This window comes from Jaculus jaculus, chromosome 1 (assembly GCF_020740685.1).
Source record: "Jaculus jaculus isolate mJacJac1 chromosome 1, mJacJac1.mat.Y.cur, whole genome shotgun sequence".
Lineage (NCBI taxonomy): Eukaryota > Metazoa > Chordata > Mammalia > Rodentia > Dipodidae > Jaculus > Jaculus jaculus.
In genome coordinates, this window is record NC_059102.1 from 39,549,635 (window position 1) to 39,576,809 (window position 27,175).

The window sequence follows — 27,175 nt, forward strand, 5'->3', positions numbered from 1 at the left end:
CACAGGGGACCGGAGGCCGAGGTAGCATCTGGACCAGAGCGTCTTCGGCTGTCTTGACGCGCCGCAGACCCCCGGCCCTCGCCGTCAGCATCTTCGTCTCGCTCCCCTTCCTCCGAAGTTGCGGAGGTGCCGGGAAGAGGAGGGGCCTCGCCTCGGGTGTCTGAGTGATTGGCTGCCCGGAGCCCGGGGAGAGGGCCGAGTGGTCCAGCCCCGGTGGAGAGGGGCGGAGCGGCCCCTGCTCCAACCACCGCCGCCACCGCCACAGTCGCCGCAGCCTTGGCCGCGGGTAAGTCGCTTCGAGCGGCGGCTCCCCCAGTGCCCGGACCCGGACAGGGACGCCGCCTCCTGCTCGCTCCGCGCCCGAGCCGTGCCCGGCAGCCGCGCGTCATCGCCGAGCCGCGGCCGCCGCCACGCGACCCTGTGCATCGCCCCCTGCCAGAGCCGAGCTTTCTGTGCCCGCAAGCCCCTAGGTCCCCGTCGACCCCGCGTCACCATGCCCCGCGAGACGGCGCTCGGCGCCCTGGTGCCACTGCTGCTGCTGCTGCCGCTGCCCCGCGGTGCCGTTGCCGGTGCAGGTCCCGGTGCCCGCGGGTTCGGGGAGCGCGCGGACGTCGCCCCGGGCTCCTGGGCTCTGGAAGGCGAGGAGGACGCGGGGCAGCAGCTGGAGACTTACCACGATCCTTGCAAAGCCGGTAGGTGCCGCCGCCTTTGGGCAAGTCCGGCAGAAGTTTGCCTTTGAAACGCAAATGAGGGTGGGCAGGCGAGCCCGGTGGATGGATGGGGTGGGCCCCCTCCTCCCCCTCCCCTCCCTGGATATGTCCCCTAGAAACTGCTTGAATATCACCCGGAGCCTGGAACGTCCGAGTGCCCGGTTGTCCGAGTGAATGCGGGCATCGGATGCCCGGGGATGCCGAGGGGGCGCTCGGGGGCCGCGGTGGGCGCGGGGCGGCACGTCAGCCTGGAGCTCAGCACCGGCCGGCGCTCCGGGCTCTGATGGAGTTACTGGCTCCGATTTCACCGCGGTTGTTAAGTTTCGCGCAAAAGTTACCCGAGGTCTGTAGTCACTCTTGGGGAGATACTGTAAGAAGAGAAGGAAAGGGCTTGTCTGGCGAGAATGCACAGGGCTGGAGTTGTCCACACTTCTCCGCAGTCCCCCTCCATGGCCCGGGCCGGGCGGAGATGGAAGCCAGCAGGTGCTTATAATCCCGACCAGGAAGCCGCGCCCCGGGACGCGCGGGCCTTTCGGGCGCTTCCCGCGAGCTACCCTCCCGCTCGGGTCGCGGGGGGACCGGACAGGCACTTCATCAGGAGGTCTTGGAGGTTCCAGAGAGAACGGAAGGGGCAATGCTCAGCTGGGACCAGAGAGATGCTGGAACTCAGAGGACCGCTTGGCCGCTCCTGGCCAGTGGCCAAAGCCCTGCGGGTAGTGACATTTACCTTTGGGCATTGTTTCGCCCATTTCGCTTGGCGGCATCCAGAGAAGACTGAGAAGGGGTGGGGGGCGAGGGCGTTTTCCGGGTACTGTACCCCTTCAGGTCTCTGCCTTATTTATTCCCTCACTATCTGGAGACCTCTCAGCCTCAGTTTCCTCTTAATTGCAGAGGAGGGGGGGTTGGTAAATAGGCCTCAGGCGATTTGTGGGAAACGGTTTACCAATAGAGTAACCTAGAGGCTCTTATCCTTAGTTTTGACTTTTACTGTGGTGGCTCCGGTGTAAGTTAGGGTTGGAGTCAATCAGGACTGGGTCAAGCCTGGGGAAGGTGAGGTTTCTGGGAGCCTGGAGTTGGTGAGGCCTGGGTATGTTGGCAGGTTGAAGGTCAAATTAAGTGTGAAGGGCTTACTGCAGACTTCTGCCGACCGACCGTCTACCTATTGCCCTACCTTGGAGGGCCTCAGTTGGAAAGGCAGGCAGAAGAGTTAGTTTCTGGGTAATTGGAGAGAATTTTAGCAGGTTCCATGCCCTAGGTGAAGATGCGGTTCTTTGTGGGACCTCATTCATGGCCAAGGAGAAGGATCTCCAGAACCTCATTTTGGAGTGGTGACCTAGTCCTGCAAAGAAAGTCCCGAGGCTGGAAAATGAGGTGGAAGTGGAGCAGGCCACCAGTCACACCTGTTAGATCCTGGACCTTGCCAGTCCTGGAACTACTGGGAGGCAGTATGAGCAGCTGGGGCCGGAACAGGAAATCAGTTTGCTGAGGAATGGATTGGATGTTATGTGCTGGCCTGGGTGCTGCAGATCCAAAAGGAAGAAAACTGAGAGTGCCCCGCATGGTCTTATCCTCTGGGAACAACCTTGAGGCAAGCTTGCCTGCTGGTTCTCTAGTGCTTTTAGAGAAAACCTCAGGTAACCGGGGCCCCAGTGCTCAGACTACTGGAAGACAAGATGGGATGGAGGGCAGGGCGGGGCTGGAAGGTAGAGGATCCTGGGAGCGAGTCCCTGAGCTCTGTGTGTCCCTTGCAGCCTCCTTGGGTCCTCTCAGCCTTCTGGCCCTTCCCTGGGTTTTGATGCTGAGTGACCAGAAGAGGGCAATGGCAGTGGCCTGGTCCAGGAAAGCATCCCAGTCGGCCCATCCTGGGAATTCTCTGCCTTCAGAAACACCCATCTTCTGGAAGGCCAACAAGCAGCTCCCATCCTACCGGGATCTCAGTGAAAGGAGCTCTTCCTGCTAGGGGGACTGCAGTCCCTGGCTGCGCTCATACCTTTAGGGGCATCCCCCTCCTCATTCAGTCAAATCCTAATTCCTTGACTGCTGCAGCCAGAGGTGCTGCTCCTAACACCCTTCTCAGCGGGCCCTTCCCCACTGTGGGTCTCCATTCTGCTAGGCATTCCCAACGCACAGGGCAGAGTCTTGGCTCAACTCCTAGCCTGTCAGCAAACAAGTCCTCTCCTTTCCGATCCTCAGATTCTTAGAATGGGGATATTACATTTCTTGGGATTGCAAGCCCACAGAACCAGGGAGCTTTTCTCTTGATCCTTGTCACTTGTCTTGCCCTAATCCTACATCTCACCTCATGGGCGCTTTCCCTTGAGCAGGTGTCTCCTTCCTGGTTAGAGATCTGTCTATGGTTCTGTGACTTTGTTCCTGCTACCTCGTTTGCAATGTTACCATTTGATGTTTCATCAGTGTCTCTTTTTACCATATTTACCACTTTACCGTTTATAACTTTTTCACTTACATTGCTGTGTGTGACCTGGCGCAAGTGACTTGCTATTCCCGGATAGAGAAGCTGAGAGAGAGAGGTGGGGGGGGGGGGGGCGAGAGAGAGAATGAGTGTTAGGGCCTCTTGCCACAACAGACTCCAGATGCACGTACCACTTTGTGTACCTGGCTTTCTGTGGATACTAGGAAATTTAGCCCAGGCCAGCAGGCTTTGCAAGCAAGCTCCTTTAACTGCTGATCCATCTCCCCCGCCCCTTAAAATTTTTTTTTCTAGAAATTAATGAAAGAATATCTACCTTCATGTTGACTCTGTGTGTGGCATACACATGGGTGTATACATGTTCTTACGTATGTGGGTACCTGTGTGCATGCACAGGTGTGCACATGCACGTGGAGACCTGATGACAACCTTGAGTGTCATTCAGGTATGCTGTCAACCTCTTTGAGACAAATTCTGTCATTGGCCTGGAAGTCACTAATTTGGCTAATCTGATTGGCCAGAGAGCTCCAGGGATCCACCTGTCTCTCCCTCTCTAGTCTTGGAATTATCACTCCAACAAACCCAATATTACATATGAGTACTTGGAATCACACTCAATCCCTCATGCTTGCAAAGCAAGCACTTTACTGTCTGAGTTCTCTCCATTGTCCCTTTGTTGACTTTTTGACATAGTTTTAAGCTGTCAATTTTAATTTTTTTAAATTTATTTTTATTTGAGAGAAGAAAAATAGAGAGAGAATGGGTGTGCCAGAGCATCTAGCCACTGCAAATGAACTCCAGACACATGTGCCACCTTGTGCATCTGGCTTACGTGGGACCTAGAGAATCAAATCTGAGTCCTTAGGTGTCACAGGCTAAGCCATCTCTCCAGCCCTAAGATGTCAAGCTTAAAATGACTAACAAACAATCTAATTGATGCTGGAAAGGGAGATGTTTATTAAGTTAGATGATGTGGGTGTGGATCTGAAGCCTTCCCTATAGCTGGGGAATAGCAATGGACCTCTGGGCACACTTTCTGTCTGGTGGGCTACAGCTGAGCTGTTTCGCTTTTCCTCAGATACAGTCCACACTGTCACTTACTGTACGAGACGTCACAGCCAGTCTTCCCATTGTTGCGCGTAGCAGGACTTCTGCCTGCCTGCCCTCATCCACGCTTGCTCAGCTGAGTCAAGCCAGAAGGCCAGGCTCCTGTTCTGCTGTCTGTGTGGCCACCAGCACGTCATTCCGCCTTCCCCCTTCCCGGACTCCAGTCTCCCCACCTGCACGATGAAAGTGAGAGCGAAGAGTGGGAGGCCAAAGTGCTCATGCACAGTTGTTTGCTCCTGCTCCCAGTTCTCTTCCTGGGCTAGACCCCACCCCTAATCCAGTGCAGAACAGCCCAGCTGTTCCAGCCATGCTACTCTGGATGAGGAACAGGAGCAGCTTGTGTCTGCATGTCAGCTAGAAATACTTGCAGGCTCGACAAGGGGCTGAAATTATCCGTTGATTCCTTTCCTCTCGTGTCTGCTGGTCACCTGGAACTCCACCAGATTGTTGGACCAAGCATTCACAAGTGGTGTTCCCACGTGGGCTGGTGGCCAGGATGTGTCACATGACAGCTGGATTCTAAGTGATCCAGGAGAACCAGTTGGAAGCTATAGTGCCTTTGATTACCTTGCCTCCAAGTAATGCATGATCACTTTTACCATGGTGACAAGCCCTCTCCCCTCAGATTCCAAAGGAGGGAACACAGACTCACTTTCCAGTGGGAAGTATGTCAAAGCCACGTTGTTTAAAAGCGTAAGGATGGGAGGGAGATACCATTGCAATCAGTTTTGGAAAAGTGACCAGCCACACTCCTGAGGCATCAAGTGGGCTCTTGACAAATTCAGGAAAGGTTCTAAAGTAGAAAAATGGGGAAGAAGCAGACGCATACATACTGCTGCCCACAGTTGATCTGGGGACATGGGACTCAGGTCACCCGAAATGATGCCTGTGGCTCACATCATTCCAAAGTGCTTATTTAGCCTTTTGGGCTTGTTTAATTCAAGGAAACTGGCCAGCAATCAGCTTACTTTTTAGTTTATGGCTTGGCAAATGCCAGGGGCCTCCTATAGCTGTGAGACCCTGGTTAAAAGCTATACATACAGGGCTGGAGAGATGGCTTAGCGGTTAAGCGCTTGCCTGTGAAGCCTAAGGACCCTGGTTCAAGGCTCAATTCACCAGGACCCACGTTAGCCAGATTCGCAAGGGGGCGGATGTGTCTGGAGTTTGTTTGCAGTGGCTGGAAGCCCTGGCGCGCCCATTCGCTCTCTCTCTCTTTCTCTGCCTGTCACTCTCAAATAAATAAATAAATAATGAACAAAAAAAAATTTAAAAAAAAACACTTTAAAAAACTATACATACAATTGCTAGTCCTTGAAGGCTTAAGGCTCAGAAGCCAAGGGTGAATGTTTTGGTATGAGAACTGACTGTTTCCTCATGATGCACTTTGGGTTCATGATTTCAGACCTCACCTCTTCCTGGAACTTGTAGCCTCTCTCGGCCTTGTTATTCCTTTTAAATTACCTTACCAGTGAGGGTTTTTTTGGGGGGGGGTGTGAAATAGGGAGAATACTCAGAGCACTCTCTGGGGCAGTTCTTGCCAGCAGCGCTTGGTCTCTGATGTGTGAGGCTACAATGCTCATGTCTATGAAATGAGAGCCTTGGTCGCTGTCCCACGGCCTGGAGCCGCATCCGGCTCACCGCCGGCACTTGTCAGTCTCTGCTGAACGCGGGAGGCAGGGAGGATGTTGACCCTTCATGGATCAGATTCATGGCTGGAAGAACCAAACACGTGCCCTCTGCCTGGGACACAGAGGAGGAGCCCTGGCCAGAGTGTCCCCAGAGGAGTGGGACCATGGAGTACAGAGCCCAGCTCCTCCAGCCCTCCAGCAGGGCCAAGGTTCACACAGTGTCTCCTGGAGGTTTGTCTCCCGGGTGTCCCGGCTGTCCTTCATGAAACTCTCACAACCCACATGCTGGAAGGGGTGGCTGGCATTTTTACAACTCTTTTCCATCCCCACTGTGGTGGTTTGATTCAGGTGTCCCCCATAGACTTAGGTGTTCTGAATGCTAGGTTCCCAGCTGATGGAGATTTGGGAATTAACGCCTCCTAGAGGTAGTGTATTATTGGGGGCAGGCTTATGGGTGTTATAGCCAGTTTCCCCTTTGCCAGTGTTTGGCACACTCTCCTGTTGCTATTGTTTACTTTATGTTGGCCAGGGGGTGATGACCACCCTCTGCTCATGGCATCGTTTTCCCCTGCCATCATGGAGCTTCCCCCTTGAGGCTGTAAGCCAAAATAAAACTTTTATTTCCCACAAGCTGCTCTTGGTTGGGTGATTTCTACCAGCATTGCGAACCTGAACGCAACAGTAAATTGGTACTGAGGCATGGGGTTCTTGATAGACACTTGGCTATATGGCTTTGGCCTTTTGGAGCTGATTTTCAAGAGGAATGTGGAAGGATTTGAAACCTTGGCCTAAGAGATGCCTTGCAGTGCTGTAAGCACAGCTTGATGGACTATTCTGGTCAGAATTGAAAGACCTGAATGCAGTAAAAACTGTGCACTGTGAGGTTTGGCTTGTGAGGGTGAGGAAAAGCTTTGCCTGCACTGGGCTACAAGCAGTTTCATGAGGTCTGTGTGATGGACAGGGGCCCATATGATGCAATTAAAATGCTCCAAGTCCATTGTGGAATGAAATGTCTTTCCTGGTCTCCAGGAGCAAGCAGCATTGGCTCTGCCTATCTACCTCTTTGTAAGCAGTGTGACCTTGAGTAAGTGGCTTGACCTCCCCAACCCTCAGTTTCCTTACCTGAAAAGAACTGCTCAGTTCTACTTTTCAGGATTGCTACAAGACTCAATGATACCAGGTTTAGCAATTTCTGAGCATGGTTTTTGACACCAGGCAGATGCTCAGTGACTGAGTTACACCCTCAGAAGGCAGAGCAGGTGCTCATAAGCACTTTATGAACACATTTGTGGAAATGCTGTAGTGGAATGTGATTTTTTTTTACAATAAATAAGTGGTTTTATTTTGCCTTATTAGAGTTAGGAATTCTTAATATCAGAGCTGGTAATTGTTGTTAAACAGTCTCAAAAGTAGGTGAAGGGTAAGCTTAAAAGACAAAAGTGAGTAAATATGAGGATGAGGAAACACGCCAGGGAGATGAAGACTCGCTGCCTTGGCTCCTACCTAAGTAGGCGCAGCGCAGTGCCTAACTCAGACATCCACCTGGGCAAGCAGGTGAGGTGTGGTGCCTGTGACTATCATGTGCTACCTGGATCCCAGGGCTCCAGTACTGACAGTAGGTAGTGTCTAAGAAAAGGGAGAGAAAAATGGAGAACATGCCAGGCTCCTCGCAGCTGGTCGGATCCATAGTATAGTAGGGACTCTCACCTGTGACTCTCAGCACTACCTACCGGGGGCCATGCCTGTGTGATGCTTGTTATTTTGCACTTGGGAAAAGTGAACTTTAAGTCTAGGCTTTCTGCTTGACATTGACAGAGCCCATGTTGAGTAACCATCATCAGAGGTAGGTCTCCAAGTCTTACAGAAATTGAACCCAGTTTTCCTTTCTTCTCTTGCCCAGATAGGCTTTGCCTACGCTTTCTTAGGGATGGCACGTGTGTCAAGGCCCTTTACCCTGCTTTCCAGCAGTGACAGTCCGCTGTAAGAAGTGGAGGGTATAGTGATGTGCGACACCCTAGCACAGGTGTGCTCTGTGCTGGCGTTGAGGATCTAAGATCTTTTCAGACCTTCACACTGTCCCCTGGGGCCTCCTACCCAGACTGGACAGCGTTGGCTCAGAAGGAAGATTCTCCTGGATGGAAAGTGAGTGGACACCTCATTCTGCAGTGCCTCTGTGGGTAGTTCCGGCCCTGTGGCTGACCACCATTTCTCTGACTGCTCCTCACCCCACCACGTGGTGTTCTACACCCGTGCTGTGACTCAGGCTGATAGGTTTTCTTTTTTTTATCTCTGCCCTTCTAACTCCAAGACTTTGAATAAGTCTTTGGCATTTAAAGCCACAGTTTTCTCAAATATGTGATTTAGACTAACAGAAGCTACCATGGCATGCAGACCATTGCTAGATGAGAGGCACTTGGTACTTTGCTAGCAAGTAACAGAAGTGAACTAGGGGGCTGGAGAGATGTCTTAGAAGTTAAGTTGCTTGCCTGCGAGGCCTAAGGATCCAGGTTCAATTTCCCAGAACCCACATAAGCAGGACAGACAAGGTGGCACATGTGTCTGGAATTTGTTTACAGTGGCTAGAGGCCCTGGTACTCCTATTCTCTCTCTCTCTTTCTCCCTCTCTCTGTCTCTCCCTCTTTCTTTCTATGTCTCAAATAAATAAAATATATTTTTTAAGTGAACAAAAATAAAAATTTTTAAAAAAGCATTTTAAGGGGGCTGGAGAGATGGCTTAGCGGTTAAGCACTTGTCTGTGAAGTCTAAGGACCCCAGTCTGGGGCTTGATTCCCCAGGACCCACGTAAGCCAGATGTACAAGGTGGCACATACATCTGGAGTTTGTTTGCAGTGCTGGAGGCCCTGGCACACCCATTCTCTCTATATATATATCTGCCTCTTTCTCTCTCTGTCACTCTCAAATAAATAAATAAAAATAAACAAAAAATTTAAAAAAAAAACATTTTAAGAGCTGGAGGAATGGCTTAGTGGTTAAAGCATTTGCCTGCAAAGCCAAAGGACCCAGGTTCGATTCCCTAGATCCCACCTTAGCCAGATGCACAAGGGGGCAATATGCATCTGGAGTTCATTTGCAATGTCTGGAGGCCCTGGCGCACCCATTCTCTCTCCTCTCTCTCTCTCTCTCCTTTGTTCTCTGTCAAATAAATAAATAAACAAATAAATAAATTTTTTTAAAAGTGAACAACTGGGCTGGGAGATGGCTTAGTGGTTTAAGGTGCTTACCCACAAAACCAGAGGATCCAGGTTCAATTCCCTAGGACTCTTATAAATCAGATGCACAAAGTGGCACATGCATCTAGAGTTTGTTTGTAGTGGCTAGAGGCCTTGGCACACCCATTTTCTCTCTCCCTCTCCTTCTCTCTCTCTCTCTCACTCTCTCTCTGTCTCTTCCTCTCTCTCTCAAATAAAAATAAATTTTAAAAAATGTGAAAAATAGCACTGGAAGGATGGCTTAGCAGTTAAGGTACTTGCCTGCAAAACCAAAGGACCCAGGTTCAATTCTCTAGGACCCACATAAACCATGTGCACAAGGTGGCTCATGCATCTGGAGTTTGTTTGCAGTGGCTGGAGGTCCTGGTGCATCCATTCTCTCTGTCTCTCAAATAAATCAATAAAATGTTTTTTAATTATGAAAAACAAACAATTGTAGGGTTAGGTGGTCCCCAAAGAACCTACCATGCTCCCAAAAGTGTTCATATTAAATCAGTTCCTCCGTTCCTGTGATCACTGGTTCCCATTCCTGTCAGATAGCTGGGGGAGGAGACGGAGAGCAAGCAGGCTGTACAGACAGACACCTCAATTCAGGCCCTGGCTTTCCTTCAACCAGCCATGAAACCCTTAGCAAACCCACTTAAGCTTGCTGGAACTCAGCTCCCTTGTCCACAAAATGAGTATAATAATACCAGCCACATAGGGATAGGTGGATTAAATGACTTCATATAGACACTGCACTTGGAAGAATGTCTGGAACATGGTGGTCATGAGGAAATGCTATTGCTTCTATTATTATCATCTCTTAGAAATCCAATGAGGTTTCCTTGTGGCACGAAACCAAACAGCTGACCAATTTTAAGAGTTCTGTGTTTTCTAGCAGTGCTGATACAGAGAGCCCCTCTATTTTGGGGTCTCTGACCTCAAAACTTCAGACACTCATGAATCTGGCTGGGCTACTGAGGGGGATATTAGGCTGAAAGTTTGTAGGCTTACAAGAAACCAGCCCTTGAGGCTGGGGATGACAAGCGCAGCTGGACCCTTGGCACCTCCTGGCCACTCACCTCCAAAGTGGTGTTCCCATGGACACCAGGTTCCAGAGAGCATGTGGGAGGGGAACCCACACACATTGGAAGCCCTCCTCCAGACCTTGTCAAGCATTCCGAGCAGGGGCTGTCTCTTTATGGGTCCCCAGACTGTTGCATGTCAAGGTTTTCAAGTGAAAGAATGATGATACTGCCCCTGTGCAACAGCACTGCCTTTCCACCTTGGGCCATGCCTGATGGTTCCAGCGCTCTTTCCCTTCCTCTCCATCCACTGGCCTCCCAGACTGGCCAGGGGATCGTGTGGGAGCTCCTAGGACATGCATGTCACGGCCAGAAGAGAGCCTGGGCTGGGTCCTGCCCACAACATTGAGCTTGTAAGTGGTGGAGCAAGGACTTACAGTCTCGCTTTCTCCACCTGGCGGCCTCTCCTAGCCTGGAACTTTCTTCCACCTACAGTCAGCAAGTATCTTTATTCTGCCTAGTCTTGAGGTTGTTTTGGTGTATTTGTTCCCTAGAGTGCTGTAGGCCAGCCCCACTTCCTTGCCTTTGTCTCGATCCTAGCTAGGAACCAGACAAGAATGAAAGAGTTCTAGACTTCAGATCCTCTGGGTTTCAAGGCACTGGGAAGAAACAATGACTAGCAGAAGGAGTGAAGATGTGTTGCCTATTCAGGTTTGGTGGTGCACACCTTCAGTCCCAGCACTGGGGAGGCAGATGTAGGAGGGTTACTGAAGTATGTTTGAGGCCAGCCTGAGACTACATAGGTCAGCCTGGCCTAGCAGGAGACCTTACCTCAATCCCCCTCCACTATCACCACAAAAAAGGCTCAGCAGTTAAAATGCTTGCCTACAAAGCCTAGCCACCCAGGTTTCATTTCCCCAGTATCCATCTCATGTAAAGCCGGATGCAAAAGGTGGTGCATGCATCTGCAATTTGTTTGCACCGGCTAGAGGTCCTGGTACACTCCTTCTCTCCTTGCAGATAAGCAAGCAAACAAACAAGTAAATAATAAAGCATTGCCTTTCCTTTGTTATTTAAAAAATATTTAATTAATTAATTTATTTGAGAAAGAGGTAGATAGGTAAGTAGGGAGAGAGAGAGAGAGAGAGAATGAACCCGCCAGGGTCTCTAGCCACTGCAAATGAACTCCAGATGCATGCACCACTTTGTAGACATAAGTGGGCACTGGAGAATCGAACCTGGGTCCTTAGGTTTTGCAGGAAAGTGCCTTAATTGCTAAGCCATCTCTCTAGCCCCTCCCTTGTTCTTCTATCCCTCTTCTAGAAGGCCCAGGGGCAATGCATGGGTGTCAGGTTACTCGAGAGGATGGATCCAACCACTCTCCATCCCTAACACCCAGAAGAAAAGATAAGGCTCTCAGTTGGAAGAGCTGTTCTTGAAGGTTGCTGTTGTCATCAAGCATTCTGTGGCTTGAAGCATATCTGTGCCCTTAGACCAAGCTACTTCACTTCTCTGAACCTCAGTTTCCTCACTTGAAACACAGCAATGAAGGCTGGGGAGATGGCTCGGGGGTGAGGTGTTTGCCATGCACGGATACTCAGAAAACCATAGGCACAGTCCGCAGTGCCTGGCATTTACATTTTCTGAGGTAGTATTTCCTGTAGGACAGTTCAGGAGGGCTTGCTGGTGAGTGCTGGGTTAGCTGGAAGGATGATGTAATTTGGAGCAGCAGGGATGCAGGGGAAGCATTTGAGGGAGAATAGACAGTGTGAGTCCAGGTGAGCTAGTCTAACTGAACCAGGGAGTGCTAGGTTCAGTGAGATAGTCTGTCTCCAAGAATAACATTGGAGAGAGCAATTGAGGAAGACACCTAACCTCTGGCCTCCCATCCAAAAGCACATATGTATGACCACACACATAAAAACAAGTGAGAGGCTTGGAGAGATGATTTAGTGGGTAAAGCGCTTGCCTATGAAGCCTAAGGACCCAGGTTCAATTCCCCAGTACCCACATAAACCCACATGGTGGCGCTTGCATCTGGAATTCATTTGCAGTGGCTAGAGGCCCTGGCATGCCCATTTTCCCTCTCTCTTTCTCTCTCTCTCATAAACAATAAATCAATAAAAATAAGACTTAAAAAAGCCATACATGCACACTCATGCACACCACACATAAAAACAACAAAAACAGAACAGAGAAAAATAGGAATAATCCCAAAACCCATCACTTAGGTTGCAGATTAAACGTGGCAGTGGTGTGTTTAGCAAGTTGCCATTGTTAGCTTGTCTCTGCGATTCTTATTCCTTTTATTGTCCCCTGCTGAACAATGTCCTCTCCCCACAAGACTGCAGTTCTCTTGGGGTCCGCAGCACGTGCAGTGGTAATTTCTTGTTCCTCGGCTTTTGGTCCTCACCGGCGAAGTGGAGAGGAGGCCAGATAAACCCGGTGTGTATGAGAGGTCTCTCCCGGAACCTGCTCAGCCCGCTCCTAATCCAGCTCTGCCTGGATGCAAACCTAGCAACAGGAACTCAGCTTTCTTGCTGATTGGTTACCGACCTATCTGTGATCACACCACCCTCTAACCACTCCTGCCAATTTCCAATCAATATTCTCAGGCTTGCCTGCATGAGCACTTGAGTGTGATGTTCAGCCGGCGTCTGCCTGCTGCGCCAGCTGAGCCACTTCGCTTCTTTTTTCTTTTCCCCCCGTACTACACCGTTTCCCCTTCCTCCCACCCGGGGTACTGGTAGGAGTTGATGCTTGTCCTTAACGCTGGTTCCCAGGAACAGTCTCAAACTACCCACTCCTTCTCGCTTCTGCAGACCCCCGGGCCAGCTCTCCTCACGGGAAGCCTGTTCTGCTGGGCCGCCTCTCACTGGCTCAGGAAGTGCTGGGCTCTGGTCGAAGGAGCAGACTGGCAGCAGTGTCCACCCAGGTGCTTAAGCCAGGCAACTGGTTGCCAGTGTGGCCACTTAATTCCCTTTATCCTGTCACACAGCTCAGCCATCCACTTCTCCAGTGTTCCCTGGCACCCTTCATCTAAACCCCTGCCAGTTCCCATGTTGGCTCTTATATGAACTCCCCAAATCTGTTAGGGATCGCTTAGGCAGAGTGATTTTTCTGAACTCACATATGAACATGTTTGCAAAATCAGATCTGCTTAGGACCCTTGGAAATTTCCCCCACACTTGAGTTGAGAGTAGTTGGCAGTCCCACTCCTGTTTGCCCCATGGGTGTGACCCCACTCTCCTCACCTGCCACTCCCCCAGGGGAAGGTCTCCCCAGGAGGCTCTTCAGGCTTCAGACTGACCATGTCTGGCTCTTCCAGGACTTGGCTTGCACATTTTGCCTCACACCTGCCCAGTCCCCATGTCAAGGAGACCCCTTAAATTCTTCTATGTCCTTTGTCTTTCTCATGTCACTTTTTATGTCTGGAGCCGGCTAGAGTTGTTGGGGTGACCACTTGCTCAGTGACTGTCCCCACCTCGACAGCTCCCAGGGTGTGAAACTACTCATCTGATTTCCTGTCACCAGCACAGTGTCAGTGCCTGGTGAGCATCAGCTACTATTTGTCAAATGAAGAATTGAGTAAATGAGATATCATAGTGATTTCAAAGGTAGCAGTCAGCGTAGGACAATTGAGAGTGGCTTGCTGGTGAAGGGCGCAGTAAGCCCTGGGTGAGCCTGGAAGGATGGTTATAATTGGGAGGAGCTGGGGTGCAGAGGAAGCATTTTAGGGAGGATAGACAGTGTGAGCCAAGGTGAGGCCTCAAGGGGCCTTGTGTTACAGGAAACCGAGTCACAAAGAGATGGCACCACAGATAGAGGGGAGAATCAGAAGATGTATTCATGTTGATGTGGACTCAGGAATAATTTCCAAAGCCTGAGCACCCAAGCTCTGAAAGCTCAGAGTTTTTATAGACAGTATGACAGGCAGTCTGACATCACCCTGAATTCTTTTTTCTTTCCTTTTCTTTTTTTTATGAGAGAAAGAAAGAGTGAAAATTGGCATGCCAGGGTCTCAAGCCACTGCATTTGAGCTCCAGATGCGTGCACCACCTTGTGCGCATGTGCAGCATGGTGTGCTTGTATCACCTGTGTGTCTGGCTTACTTGGAACCTTGGAGAGTCAAACATGGGTCCTTAGGCCTAGCAGGCAAGTGCCTTGACCGCTAAGCCATCTCTCCAACCCTTGAATTCTTTACATTATTGGTGGGTCACAAGTTTCTAAAGTTACCTGATTTGGGGGCGCAAACAGAAAATTCCTTAGCAATCAGTCAGTGATTAGAAAGCACAAATGTAGAAAAGAAAGCTGTTTGTTCAGGGGTGTTTGTAGCCATGGCTGTGCTAAGCAGACACAGGCAGGGTACAGCTGCAGAGACAGGGAGGAGACTCGGGGTCATGCTTCTCCCTGGTAAAGGCTTGTACAATAGGAATTGTGTTTTAGAGTATCATCTGAGCCTGGTTTCTGTTAAATTTCTTCTACCACACTTGGGGTGTTTGTGGAGCTGGGTTTTAATCTGGTTTACTCTGAAGAATGGTAGTGACAAGATTGCAGTAAGCTTGAACACGGGATGTCAAGTGAGGCATTTGAAACACATCGTAGGGAAACAGAGAGCTATTGATTACTCTTGAGAATAAGACTGCTGTAACCAGACATCGACGCTTAGGATCTACAGCAGCAGGAAGTAAGCTGATTAGGACCATCTAGGCTGGGATCATGGAGACCAGGCTATGATTTGGGGAAGAGCAGGCAGATAGGAAGATATCATGGCTTTGTGTGGGGGAAGGGTTCTGAGTGCACCGTGCCTAAAGGTCACGACTGAAGCGTGAATACTGTCATCTATACATGGTCATCAAATACTAGGGTACCTTTGATGTAGACAAGAAAGGGAGAGGTGTTTTTTGTTTTTGTTTTTGTTTTTTCGAGATCGGGTCTTTCTCTAGCCCAGGATGACCTGGAATTCACTATGTAGTCTCAGGGTGGCCTTGAATTTATGGTGTTCCTCCTACCTCTGCCTCCTGAGTGCTGGGATTAAAGGCATGTGCCACCACCCCCAGATAGAATGTTTTAACATAATCTGGATTACATTGTAAATACACATCCACTGGAAACAAATAGAAAATATACATAGGAAGGACTAAGCATGTATCACTGCCTAGAAGAAGTAATTGATGCTAACATATTGTATGTCGTGTGTGTGTGTGTGTGTGTGTGTGTGAAGTATTGATATGATGTGTGGTGTGATGTTATGTGTACATTGCATGTGCATGTATGTGTGCTGATCTGTAGGCGTTGGAAGGCCAGAGGAGAACATTCGGTGTCCTCTGTCACCCTTCTTCATGTTTGCTTGAGACAGTCTCTCATAACCTGGAATGGCTGCTTTTGGCCAGGAAGAGCCAGCAATTTTCCAGTCTCTGTCCACAGATGTATGTGGCCATGCCTAGCTTTTTATGTGGGTGCAGGGGAGTTGAACTCAGCAAATGCTCTACCTGCAGAGCGATCTCTCCAGCCCCTGTATCTAGACTTTCTATGCACATTTTTAACATGTGTTCTCCCCCAATATACAGTACATAACTGCTCAGAACCACCTTCTACCTCTTTTTCTCTTAGTACTGTAAACCTTTCTATAACAATGAAGATGCTTATAAGCATATTTGTACAGCACCTGTGCACATGATACTTGGACCTGGTTGCATAGATACACCATAATTTATTTAACCATTCTCCTTTGTAAGACATACAGATTCCCCCATTTCTTTTCTTTTACAAGCATAGCTAGACATTTTTTTTTTCAGGCTAAAAATTGAACCTAGGCAGGGCCTTGCTTTAGTTGGCAAACACTCTAGCATGTTAGCTGAATTCCAGCATTTAAAAAAATTTTATTATTATTTTTTTATTTTTTGCTATTTTAGTTTGAGAATCTCACTAAGTTGCCTAGGCTAGTTTTGAGTTTTCTATGTAGCCTAAGATGGCATTGAACTTGTGATCTTCCTGCCTCAGCCTGTCAACCTGGGATGGTAGGCATGTGCCACCACCTAGTTTGCTAGATTTTTAAGTACATCTTTATTTTGGGGTTTTTGAGAAAGGGTCTTGCTCTAGCACAGGCTGAGCTGGAATTCACTACGTAGTCTTGGGCTGGCCTTGAACCCACAGTGATCCTCCTACCTCAGCCTGGGATGAGAGCTGAGATTAAAGGCATGCGTCACCATACCTGGCATAAGTATATCTTGACTTACTTTTAAAAACAGTATTTTATTTATTTGCAAGGAGAGAGAGACACACTCTGAGGAAATGAGTGAGAGAGTTTGGTTGTACTAGGGTCTCTTGCCATTGAAAATGAACTTCAGATGTATGTGCCACTTTGTGCACCAGGATTTACATGGATACTGAGGAGTCAAACCTGGGTTGTTGGGCTTTGCAGGCAAGTACCTGTAATTGCCGAGCCATCTCTCCAGCCAGTCTTTACTTATTTCCTTTTGCTAAACTCCCAGAAATAGAATTTCTGGAAATATAGATGCTTTTAGGGCATCTGATTCCTCTTTTCAAATTCCTCTTTGGACTGGAAGTACAGTCTATGGTTAAGTACTTGTTTAGCATGCTGGAGGCCTTAAATACAATTCCAGCCCTGCCCTAAAAAAACTCCAGCACTTCTACAACAAACCAAATCAAATTGTATTTTTTTAAAATCCTTTACATTCTCATTAAGGTTAATACTGGGTATTAAAACTTTTATAGTACTATCCTTGTTTGAGAAAAGTATTTTGCTATTTCTTCAACTTGTAGCTATAATTTATATAATTTGCATTTCTTTTTCAAATAATTTTGCACCTTTGGAAATACATTTTAAAGCCGAGACTATCGTGGCTTATGCCTGTAATTCCAGGATTTGGGAATCTGAAGCAGAGGCTGGTTCCAGGCCAGCCTGGACTATAGTCTAAGATCTCAACAAACAAACAAGGAAACAAAGGATATTCTAGCATATGCGTTTCTTTTGTCATGGCTTTTGTCTTTGGCTCATGCTCATTTTCTAATTAGATGTTTGGTTGTGTGTGTGTGTGTGTGTGTGTGTGTGTGTGTGTGTGTGCGGTGTGCGTACCGATGTATATGTGTGTTTGCATGTATATGGATGAACACATGTGTGTGTTGCAGTCAAGCTTGCATTGCACAAAGGAGGATCGCGAAGCCAGAGCTGAGGCTGATCTTTCGAGGTCCACTGAGCGATGTGCTCTCCTATTTGTGGTAAATCTGTGTTGGAATGTCTGAGTGGATGACAATTTCAGAAATTTGGGGCTGGGGAGATGGCTTAGCACCTAAAGGCACTCGCTTGCAGAGCTTGATGGCATGAGTTCAAGTCCCAAGTGTCCACAGAAAGCCATATGCACAAAGTGCTGCGTGTGTCTGGAGTTTGTTTACAGTGGCAAAAGGCCCTGGCATGCCCATGCTCATCACCCCTCCCCCTCTTGCAAATAAAATTTTAAAAAGACTTTAAAAATTTTATAAACTTGAGCAAAAGAACAAATACTCATTGCAGAAAAATTAAAATCTAGAAACGTTGAAAGGAAAAAAAAAAAAGCTACATTCTCATGAGTCAGCAATAATGCTGTAATAATACAGATCCCTGGTGCTGTAGTCAGGTTCACACTGCTGGCAGAAATCACCTGAGCAAGAGCAGCTTGTGGCAAGAAAAGGCTTATTTTGGCTTACAAGCTCAAGGGGGAAGCTCCATGATGTCAGGGGAAAACGGTGGCATGAGCAGAGGGTGGACATCACCCTCTGGCTAACATAAGGTAGACAACAGCAACAGGAGGGTGTGCCAAACATTGGCAAGGGGACACTGGCTATTAACACCCATAAGCCCACTCCCAACAATACACTCCCTCCAAGAAGCGTTAATTCCCAAATCTCCATCAGCTGGGAACCTAGCATTCAGAACACCTAAGTTTATGGGGGACACCTGAATCAAACCACTACAGTGTGTGTCTGTGGTGTATGCATATGTATATGTGTTTTGTATGTATATGGGTGAACAAGTGTGTAGGTGTGTGTGCAGGCATGCACGTGGAGGCCGGCGCTCTGTTGATGTCAGTGTCTTCCTCAATAGCTCTTCCACCTTATTTTTTGAGACAGGCTGTCTTGCTGAACCTAGAACTCACCAGTTCAGCTAACCACCCTTGAGGATCCTGTCTCTGCTTCCCCGGTACTGGGGTTGCCAGTGCACCTAGCATTTTACATGGGTGCTGGGGATCTAAACTTGTTCCTCTTTCCCCACCAAACCATCCCTACCATCCCTAATCCACCTTTTTTTTTTTGAGACAGAGTCTCATTGGCTTGAAGGTCACCAATTAATCTAAACTGGTCATTGAGCCTGGGATCCTCTTGTTGCTGGCTCTCCAGATTATAGGTGTGCACCATCATACTCAACATTTTTACTTGGCTTTTAAGGACTGAACTCAGATTGTCCTGCTTGTAAGTCAAGCTTTTTACCTACCAGCGGGGCTATTTCCCTAGTCCTTAGATGTTAACTTCTTAACATTGAGTAGAAACTTTTATTTATTTATTTTGGTTTTTCGAGGTAGAGTCTCACTCTAGCCCAGGCTGACCTGGGCTATGTAGTCTTCACTCTGTAGTCTCAGGGTGGCCTTGAACTCATGGAGATCCTACTACTTCTGCCTTCCGAGTGCTGGGATTAAAGGTGTGCACCACCACGCCCAGCTCTAGAGTAGAAACTTTTAAATATTAAGAACCTCCATCTTATTTTTGTCATATTTTCCACAGATACTTTTTGGAGAGAAGATTTTCAGGCAGCAGAAAACTTATTCTTTATCCTATCATTGACTTTAAAAAATATTTTATTTAGTTACTGATTCGAGAGACACATAGAGGGAGAGAGAGGAAGAGAGAGAGAATGGGCACACCCGGACCTCTAGCCACTTCGAATGAATTCTAGACCCATGCACCACCTTGTGCATCTGGCTTACGAGGGTCCTGGGGCATCAAACTTGGGTCCTTTGGCCTCACAGGCAAGCACCTTAACCACTAAGCCACCTCCCCAGTCCTGACTTTTTTTTTTTCTATATCTGTAGCATTTAAGATTAAGTTAAGTCACTAGTTACTAACTCAAATTAATTGGCTGTGTCCATCATGGTCCGATTGGGAGACTGAAGCCATACTTCTAATTGGAACAATAATTAGTAAATTTTACATAAACAACTGCTAACTGTCATGAGCAGAGGGTGGACATCACCTCCTGGCCAACATAAGGTGGACAAGGGTAATAGGAGAGTGTGCCAAACATTGGCAAGGGGAAACTGGCATAATGACTACGGGAGTTTGAAAAAACTCTGAAGAGAGCAGGACTAGCCAGTGTAAGAAACACTTCCAAGCTGAAATTCTGCTTTTAGAAGAAAAGGTGGAGTTGTGGTCCCTGGAGGTTTTCACCGAGGTACTCTGGCTCCCCTCATCTACAGGGGTTATGATCCAGGATGCCCACTGAATGCCCGGAGCCACTGGCAGCAAGGAACCCTGTCTATACTGCCCTTTCCCCATATGCCCTACAGTATCACCACACAGAGCCAATCTGTCCTGTGTTTTATGCCCTGGAGCCTTTTTTTGCACACCATACTAGGGCTCTTGACTCGTCTATGGTTAAGCTAGGTAAGGGCTGCTTGATCACAGGCATTATGATACTGTGACGGTCAATCTCCTAACTGAGATAGCCACTAAGTGACTAATGGGCAGGCAATATATACAGCAGGGCCTTGTTGGACAAAGAGTCATAGCCTAGGCAGGACAAAGCACGGTGGTGGAAGATTTTATTACACCATTCACGACGGTGCCCACTTTAAAACTTGCGAACCAAATCTCTCTGGGACTTTCCATTCAGTGCTTTCCATCACAGGTGACCATGTAGTGAAACAATGGTGTGTGAAATCATGGGTAAGGGGTCAACTGTTCTGCAGGGAAAGGCTGGCCAGCAGGGAACTAGTTGCCCAGTAGAGATTGGCAAAACTCTGGCAGTTGGTGCCAGTGGCTCTCCTGAACACAATTGCAAGTCACTCCTACGTGAGCAAGAAAGATGAGGTCACTGGAACTAGGAAGCAGAAGGCCTTCCTTGCTCAGTGTCCATCCAGTGCCCTCTACCCTCAAAGTCTAGCATTGCAGCAGGTGGTGCAAGAGAAATGTTGAAAGTGTCCAGTTCCAGAAATCTGGAACATAAGAAAGCCAGGAGCTCTGGGGGAGGGCAGCTGTGAGGCCATAGCTGGGGCAAGCTTTGTTACCTCAGAGCCTGCAGGTCTAGTCCAGGGCCAGCATGGCTGCTCCTTCCCAAGCTGTGCTCCGGGATCCAAGCCCTTCCCAGCTCTCCTCAGGAGAGGCCCGTGTCTTTGTGGTCCAGCCCGAGCACAGGCCATCACCAGCCTGGTGAAAGGCAGGGGCGAGACGCAGACGGCGTGGGGGAAGAGGCTTTCCATTTGCCATTTGTGCTTTATCTCCTTGGCTGGAGCTCAGTCACACGGCCACGGGTCGCCGTGGGAGTCTGGAAGCTTTGTCTTCTAGAGGACTTGGGACTGAAGTCAGAGGTTCTATTCTTGTAGAAGAAGGGGAAAGAGAACAGGTGTGTGTGTGTGTGTATTCCTTTAAACAGAGTATTCAATCAGGATGATGATGGGCCGCTGTCATTGCTGACACTTCCCTGGCTATGTACTCCTAAGCCCGGTGGGATGTGGGAGCTGGGAAGAACCCTCGCAGGTACTTCTAAGTATTTCACATTTCCAATCTGAATTCTGGGGGTGTGGAGGGACAGTGGCTTATCTGGAGCCTGAGAGAGAGCTGGGGCTGGCTGGAGGTAGGCCCCAGGCTTCCTTTGCTCTCCACCTCGTGTATCCTTGTACTCCGAGCACTGCTTAGGCTCTCCAGTGGCCCTCGGCCTCAGCCTGAGTCATGCGCAATCGCATTCGCAATTTATGGCTCTGTGAAAGATCATTCCACAGTGGAGATATTAGGGCTTATGAGATGTGCCTCGTCCGGAGTCAGGCACATATGGTGGAACATTAAAATCCAAGAAGCTTTTGGCTTTTAGGACCTGAACTGCATACTCCTCGCCGTTATTGAGTGGAGCCCGTGTGAGCTCACACTGAGGGAGCGAGATAGCGGGAAGTCATATTCTGCTAGAATTTGCCAATGAAAGGCATCGTACAGGTCAAAGTGGTGACCCCACCCCCCACTTTCCTACTTAGCTTCGGAAATAATGGAAGGATTTTCTTAGAATAGCTACAAAAGGAAACAGAATTTACACCACATGTTTCATGTTAATGAAGGCACTAGTTAGAGACACAGGGTTAAGGGAACAAATGGGAAAGACGAGGCCCCTAGAGACTAGCCAGCTGTCCCTGTGGTGAAGGAACGGGAGCGGGAGCAGTGTCAGTGGCACTGAAATGGTGCAGGGGGGCGTCTTCAGAATAAACGCCCAGACCCCACGCCACTCTTCCCTCTGCTTTGTCAGTGGGTCCTGTTTTTTGTTTTGTTTTGTTTTCGAGGTAGGGCCTCACTGTAGCCCAGGCTGACCTGGAACGCACTCTGTAGTCCCAGGCTGGCCTTGAACTCACAGCGATTCTCCTATATCTGCCTCCCAAGTGCTAGAATTAAAGGTATGTGCCACCATGGCCAGGTTAAGCATGTCCTGGCTGAACACAACCACAAGCTACGGTGGGCAAAGGAACTTGAAGATGCAGGCACAGAGCAGGCCTCCTAGACCATGAGCCACACAGAAGGATGGAGAATAAGTATCTAAAGAATGCATGTCTGGGGCTGGAGATGGCTTAGTGGTTAAGCGCTTGCCTGTGAAGCCTAAGGACCCTGGTTTGAGGCTCAATTCTCCAGGACCCACGTTAGCCAGATATACAAGGGGACACATGCATCTGGAGTTCGTTTGCAGTGGCTGGAGGCCCTGGTGTGCCCATTCTCTCTCTTTCTCTTTCTCTCTCTTTCTTTCTTTCTCTCTCTCTCCATCTGCCTCTTTCTCTCTCTGTTTGTCGCTCTCAAATAAAAACAAAAAAGAATGCATGCCAGAGCCGGAGGAGCGGCTTAGCAGTTAAGCTGCTTGCCTGCAAAGCCTAAGGATCTAGGTTCAAGTCTGCAGTACTCATGTAAGCCAAATGTCCAAAGTAACACATGCTTCTGGAATTCATTTGCAGTGGTTCGAGGCCCTGATCTGTCTTCTGTCTCTCTCTGCTTGCAAATAAACAAACAAATAAATAAATATTGAAAAAAATTAAGAAGAATAAATGTCATCTTAGCTCAGACCTGACTACAGCTATTCATTTACACACTGCCATATGTTTAGTAACTCTACAGCAGTTTGTGAGTAGCAAAATGCCCCTGGGCCAGTAACAGACACTGTTAATTGTTCTGGCTCTCTTCCGTTTGCACCCAAGAAGTCACTAACTGAGTGTAGTGGACTCAAGCAACAAAACGTATTTGGAGCTTTAAAACTCCTTTTCCGTGCAGATAGAGCAGGTTTGCCTACACATACCTGGTATATAAGTTTTATTTTAAAAAAAATTTGCTCACAAGTGTTTAATGGAAGTGAGTCGAGCTATGACTGTATTGTAACCTACAGATGAAGAGCCGAGGCAGGAGGCTAGTCTGCCTTGAGCAAAGTGGCCCAGCCCAGGTTGCAGCCAAGTCTTGGCTCATATGCCACTCAAGGCAGGAGGCGGGGTTGGGCGGAGGTGCTAACAGTTTTCAGAGCTGCTGGGTGGGAGCTGGCTGTGTTGGGCGCTCTCCCAGGTCCTGATTGATCTTTCAAAGAGTCCTGTGGGCCCTTGGGTCCTGCCAATCTGTGATGTGCCCACCCAGACTCCGGAGCATAGGCTTTAGCTAGTGCTGACTAGACTGCCCCAACTTGAACAAATAGGAAATGAGCTCTGGTGTGATGGATGCACGGAGTGGACGACAGTTTTCAACACATGCTGTTTCTGTCAGTGATCTGTGACAGTGAGCTGAGGGGGATTCGGAGGTTGTGTTCAAGTTCAATGGAAAGGAGGGTTGGAACCACTTAGGGATACTTGTCCTGGGTGAGGGTGGGTCAGAGCATCCGTTTGCCCTTCCTTGTGTGGGAAACAACCAAGTGGAGAGTTAGCACCCGCCATGGCCTCTGGATATGACAGTTGAGCAAATTATCTGACTTTCCTTGACACTGGTTTTCTCCTATGGGAAGCAAGGGCAACGCTTAGATGATATTTAAATTCTTGTCATCTTAAAAACTCCTTTATTCAAACTCTTTTCTTTTTGTTAAGCCTTCAATGGAAAACAACGAATTTGTTTGACCCAATTAAACTATTTACGACTTCCCCCACTCCTCTCTGCCATATGCTCATATAACTAAGCCATCCGTCCCTCAAGAAGGCCATTTCCCCAGGAGCAGCTGGGGACCCCGGAGACAGGAGGCTTCCCATACTAAACAGATCTTGCCCTTTAATCTGCACCCAAAGATCCAGGAGGCGCGATTCACACTCGCCTGTTTCCTCTCTGGCCTCGTCAAGCCAAACTTCTCTTCACCCGCACCACGAGTGTGCCTGAATGCAGAGTCCTGAAATTTAGGGTCATGGTTTCAAAGTTCATGGTCCTGAGAATAAACAAAAAAACTATTGTGGTTGCATAGAGCTGCGGACCCCATTAACACCACCCCATGAATATTTATAGCATGGAACTACAAAAGAACATAGAGGCCATATTGTATTTCCTAGAACTTTCCTTCCATGGGGTCCTTTCTCTGTGGGTCACTTTAATGTAAGCTTTGCTGATTTAGTTGCACACTTTAAGCCGATTAACTTTTTACTAAAAAAAAAAAAAAAAAAAAAAAAAACCCTCCCTGTTTGTACATACACTGCCTTGACAAGGGTTCACAGCAAACCGCCTTAAACCTGGGAAATCCCTGTGCTGGAAACTCAGTGAACTAAATGCAACTCTGGGTAGATTTCTCTGTAATCCTCCTGCCTCTAGCCCCACCCTGCCTTGGCCTGCTTCCTGAGAGGAAGGCCAATGGTTTGAACACTCCACATCTAGTTCCACCAATAGCTTAGGCTTATCTCAGGTGCTGGTCTGATGGAGCGCTGGTGAATGCTTCTTGCTGCCTGAGTGACTTGTCACTGAGGTAGATAAATGGTGGACCCCAGATGGAATCCCAGTGTGTCTCAAGGGAAACAAACGTTACTGGGCATCAGAGTGGAGCGAGGCAGGGCCCGTGTTTAAATGCGCATTTTTGGCCTCTATCCCTGGGAATCCTCTCTAAGCACTCTGGTTGGGATCTAGAGATCTTCATTTCAACACCTTCTTTAGACACTCCTTATGCAAGAGGTTTGTGGGCCACACCTCCAGTGCTGCTAAGCCTGCTCAACTATGTCATGCTGGTGAAGAAAAGGCCACCCCAGGGAGAAGTTACTTGTCCAGGGTCATGCACAGCTTGAAGTACAGACCATGGCCATCTGGAGCATATCTCTCCCCAGTTTAGACATCCTGAGATGCAGTCCTACTATGGGAGATTTGTGGTCAGGATCCTAAGCCGGAAGGAGATGGAAAAGTCCACCACCCAATTTCTAAGCATAGCTGTGAGAACGAGGAAATGGCTGCCTGGGAGGGGAGGTTGCTGCTGGCTGTCCCTCCATAGGAAGCTCAGGTCTCTGGAGCTTGGAGGGAGTCCTTGGGGAAAGCATGTGGCCAGGAGGCCCTGGGGAAGCTAGGGACTGCCTGGACCTGGGCAGTCAAGGAGCTGTGCCTTGGTGAGGGTGGCTGGTGAAAGGAGGTCTCTCTGATGGGGAGGCCACCTGGTTCACAGACTCCCCAACTCTGCATACCTCACATCATTCATCACTGTCTGAATCTCTATAACCCAAGACGGTAGGAAACTCCGGTGGTGCGAGTTATGAGGGCCATCCTCCAGAGCTGCCTCCCTAGTCTGTACCCCTAAGCCCTGCCTAGCTTAGATGCCAGGAGCTCCTCTGGAGCCAGAGCACTTCCCCTGAGCCCACCTCGGGGCTCCTCTGGAGTCAGAGCACTTCCCCTGAGCCCACCTCGGGGTTTCTCTGCAGTCAGAGCACTTCCCCTGAGCCCACCTCGGGGCTCCTCTGGAGTCAGAGCACTTCCCCTGAGCCCACCTTGGGGCTCCTTTGGAGTCAGAGTACTTGCATTGAGCCCACCTTGGCGTTCCTCTGGAGTCAGAGTACTTTCCATCTCAGGGCTACTCTGGAGTCAGAGTACTTGGACTGAGCCCACCAAGTATCTGAATTTCAGAAGCTGAGTCTCCACAGTGCAGTCAGCTGAGCTCAAGTCTGGAGCTTGGAAGCAAAAGGTCTGAGTTCAAACACTACTCCCTTTAATGGGTTGCTCCCACAGACTAGGTGTTAGCTTCACTAAGCCTATCTTCCCATCAAGATTGGGTGGGGGGGGGACAGGAGCTAAAGAGATGGCTCAGCAATTATAGGTGCTTGCCTGCAAAGCCTGCCAGCTTGGATTTGATTCTCCAGTACCCATGTAAAGCCAGATGCACAAAAGGCATGCATCTGGGGTTTATTTGCAGTGGCAAGAGACCTTGGCGCACCCATTCTCTCAATATCTCTGTCTCTCTTTCTACTTACAAACGAATGAATAAAATAAAACAAATCAAAACAAATTGTACTTGAAAATGCCAGAATGAATGATACCTAAATGTCTGTATGTCAGTTAATAAAATAAAATATTGTGCAGACAGGTCTTGTGTTGACTCCCCAGGACTTCTGAGAAGGTCATTCATTTATTCCTTCATTTATGAAATTGTTTTGAACATCAAGACTCAAACCCTATGTCTGGAGCTAGGGGCTAGGGAGGTGGAGGGGCAGAATGTGTGTATGGAAGGGGTCACAAACTGTGAAGAGCTGCACCAAAGTGAGAGACTCCTCAGGACCATTCCATGCTGGGTGTCCTCTCAGCCCTGGACTCCATTCCCTGTATCTGACCCTTCCTCTGTGTCCTGACCAACTTTTCTGTTCCAGTGACTTCACGTCCTGCCCGGCTTTGTCACTTATAGGGATCCACAGGGCCACACCCTCCATTCCAGCTAGCTTCTCCTTCCTGGCCCCTGCTGTGCCAGCCTTGCTATCTCTTGCCTCAGGCCTTTACATATGCCATCCATTTGGCCAGCCAGCATGCCCTTTTCTCCCCTTAGCTGCGTGCCAGGCTTCTGCTCCTGTGCCATCCTACGCAAGCACTACCTCCTCTAAAAAAAATTTAACTTTTTGTTTTCTTTTGTTTTGAGGTAGGGTCTCACTCTAGCCCAGGATGACCTGGAATTCACTATGTAGTCTCAGGGTGGCCTTAAACTCATGGCGATCCTCCTACCTCTGCCTCCTGAGTGCTGGGATTAAAGGCATGTGCCACCACACCCAGCTTAAATTGATCAATTTTTAAAAATATTTTTATGTATTTACATGCACAGACACACACACACACACACACACACAGAGAGAGAGAGAGAGAGAGAGAGAGAGAGAGAGAGAGAGAGAGAGGGAGAGAGAGAGACAGAGAGAGAGAGAGAGAGAGAGAAAGAGGAGGGTCACACTAGGGCTTCCTGCCACTGCAAACAAACTCCAGATGCATGTGCCGTTCTGTGCATCTGGCTTTATGTGGGTACTAGGGAATTTAACCCAGGCCTTTATGTTCTTCAAGCAAGTGCCTAAACCACTGAGCAATATCTCCAGCCCAAGCATGACCCTCTTGATAAAATATTCCTTGATTCTAGCCCTAAGGGGCAAAGGAAGGGCATGAGCTTCCTGTTCCTGGATGTATGTGAGGAGAACTGGCTCGGGCGTCCCATGGTGGATGGGACCTGATGACCCACAAAGCCCCTTCCAGTCCCAGGAGTTGGTGATGCCTGCAAGGCTGTGACATAGTGTAGCAGTTTCCGTAGTGTGTCCTGTAGGACAGGACACTCAGAGCAAAACGGAAGATCCTAGGACAACCATGTTGGACATGGCAGCATTTCCATTCTTTTTTTTTTTTTTTTCCCTGAAGTAAGGTCTCACTGTAG

The 27,175-nt window shown here is 48.7% G+C and overlaps 1 protein-coding gene across 1 annotated transcript in view; it reads left to right on the forward strand.

Moving 5' to 3' along the window:
• The first annotated feature begins 493 nt into the window (after window positions 1-493).
• Window positions 494-27,175, forward strand: part of Tll2 (tolloid like 2) — a 152,257-nt gene continuing 125,575 nt past the window's right edge. Inside the window, exon 1 of the mRNA XM_004669918.2 lies at window positions 494-692. Coding sequence (XP_004669975.2) covers window positions 494-692 — 199 coding nt within the window. The remainder of the gene's footprint in view (window positions 693-27,175) is intronic.